This window comes from Odontomachus brunneus, unplaced genomic scaffold (genome assembly GCF_010583005.1).
Source record: "Odontomachus brunneus isolate Ranch 3 - 2012 unplaced genomic scaffold, Obru_v1 Obru_scaffold_054, whole genome shotgun sequence".
Classification (NCBI taxonomy): domain Eukaryota; kingdom Metazoa; phylum Arthropoda; class Insecta; order Hymenoptera; family Formicidae; genus Odontomachus; species Odontomachus brunneus.
This window is the reverse complement of record NW_022639504.1, coordinates 2,086,481-2,087,751: the sequence shown is the minus strand read 5'-3', so window position 1 is coordinate 2,087,751 and position 1,271 is coordinate 2,086,481. Positions and strand designations below refer to the sequence as shown.

General features: G+C 39.4%; 1 protein-coding gene across 11 annotated transcripts in view; it reads right to left on the bottom strand.

The window, feature by feature from the left end:
- The window catches only part of LOC116845633 (protein bric-a-brac 2-like), a 509,307-nt gene that overhangs the window by 14,547 nt on the left and 493,489 nt on the right, over positions 1-1,271 (bottom strand). For 9 of the 11 annotated variants that reach the window (XM_032818564.1, XM_032818566.1, XM_032818569.1 and 6 more), the window contains one exon: positions 1,016-1,196. In XM_032818564.1, coding sequence (XP_032674455.1) covers positions 1,016-1,196 — 181 coding nt within the window. The remainder of the gene's footprint in view (positions 1-1,015; positions 1,197-1,271) is intronic. The other 2 variants (XM_032818570.1, XM_032818572.1) reach the window with 1 other exon arrangement.

Sequence of the window (1,271 nt, the reverse complement as noted above, 5' to 3'; positions counted from 1 at the left end):
CTCTCTCTCTCTCTCTCTCTCTCTCTCTCTCTCTCTCTCTCTCTCTCTCTCTCTCTCTCTCTCTCGGGATAAGCAATTGAAATAATTTTTTAATTTTTATATTAACGCATTTCATCACTCGCGATTAATATTGAATGTCGCAGGTGAACGGGTGCGCACGAAAATTTTACATATTGCGACTCTACCGCGGAGTCTATTATTAATTTTATTATTGGATCCGTGCTGAATATGGAAAATATCCGTGCGGTATATGGAAAATGATTGCGACTAAGTTAATTATTTTTTTAGTACGCGTCGAAGGCATTTTGATATATATATTTTTTTTAAAGCAGCGCACTTTACAACGTTCGGTAAAAACACACATGTTAATATTATATTTAATATAACGGAAAACAAGCGCAATTAAATGAAATAAATAATTTTTGTAAAAGTCGGGTCAGGCGGCGAGCATGGAAATATTTTTAAAGATTGATGCATTTTATCGATTAGTATTAATATTACACGCGACGTACAAGCTACCCTGTTTTTTGCCGATGCGCGCCCTATTTTTTAACGACGAGTTTTTCATCGTTTTAAACACCAAAGCACTCGTTTACGTTGCATGTAATTAGTAGATTCGAAGATAAGCTTCTTGTCGGTCTAACGACTTACGCGTGGAGAGTAACAATTGCGGGATTATGACGTTGAGAATTAATGCAGACACGATTAATTCAACGATTTAATTTTACTTGTGTTTTACTTGATTAATTTAATGATTTAATTTTACTTATGTCATTACTTAATGTCATTAACGATACTACTACGTCTATCGAGTCTGTCAAAAAGTTCAGTTTGATTGTTGAGGCAAATCTGACTTTGTTACATTTAACGGAAGTAAATTATCCACCAAATAAGTAAAACCATTGTCATTGTCTGATTCCGGCAGTATTCGTCTACTCTTCCCGTTGGCCGAAAATCGAACTTTTTGACTGATCTCCATGTATACATTGAGTACAAACCACCAAGAACAACGTACCTTGCCGCTTGGCTGAGTGAGAGTCCTTCCTTCAAGACGCTGAAGATCGCTTCCGCCATGGTCTCGGGCCGCCAGGACTTGAGGGGTCCGCGTTCCCGGAAGCGCAGGTTGTGCACCAGACTCTGGTTGGTGTTCCAGCACTTCTGCCACATGGATTGCAGCTGGTACTGGTAGCTGTCTGCTAGTTAACGCCCCCCGTGGAAAAGAGAAAACACAGAAAGGCAGCTATTAGTGAGGTCGTTCGATTATAACGGGG